Source organism: Buceros rhinoceros, unplaced genomic scaffold, assembly GCF_000710305.1.
Source record: "Buceros rhinoceros silvestris isolate BGI_N320 unplaced genomic scaffold, ASM71030v1 scaffold5607, whole genome shotgun sequence".
NCBI classification, from domain to species: Eukaryota; Metazoa; Chordata; class Aves; order Bucerotiformes; family Bucerotidae; genus Buceros; species Buceros rhinoceros.
Window position 1 is genome coordinate 20,779 of NW_010423815.1, and position 201 is coordinate 20,979.

The 201-nt window shown below is 61.2% G+C and overlaps 1 protein-coding gene across 1 annotated transcript in view; it reads right to left on the minus strand.

Annotated features, from left to right (window-relative positions):
- The window catches only part of HEY2 (hes-related family bHLH transcription factor with YRPW motif 2), a 10,025-nt gene extending 9,825 nt beyond the window's left edge, over positions 1-200 (minus strand). Inside the window, exon 1 of the mRNA XM_010140545.1 lies at positions 56-200. Within this exon, the coding sequence (XP_010138847.1) occupies positions 56-138 (83 nt within the window). The 5' untranslated portion in view covers positions 139-200. The remainder of the gene's footprint in view (positions 1-55) is intronic.
- Position 201: the final 1 nt, after the last annotated feature.

Here is a 201-nt window from a genome sequence, read left to right on the forward strand (position 1 = left end):
GCCCCCTCCCCGCCTCTGCCCGCGGAGACGGGGGCCCCAGGGGTGCTCCACTTACCCCGAGTAGTTGTTCTCGCTCCCCACGTCTATAGTCTCGTCCATGTCGCTGTCTGAGGTAGTTTCCTCGCAAGGTCGCTTCATGGCAGGCACAGGACGCGGAACAGCTTATAACCGAGGGCAAGCTGAGAGAAATAAATCCGCGGT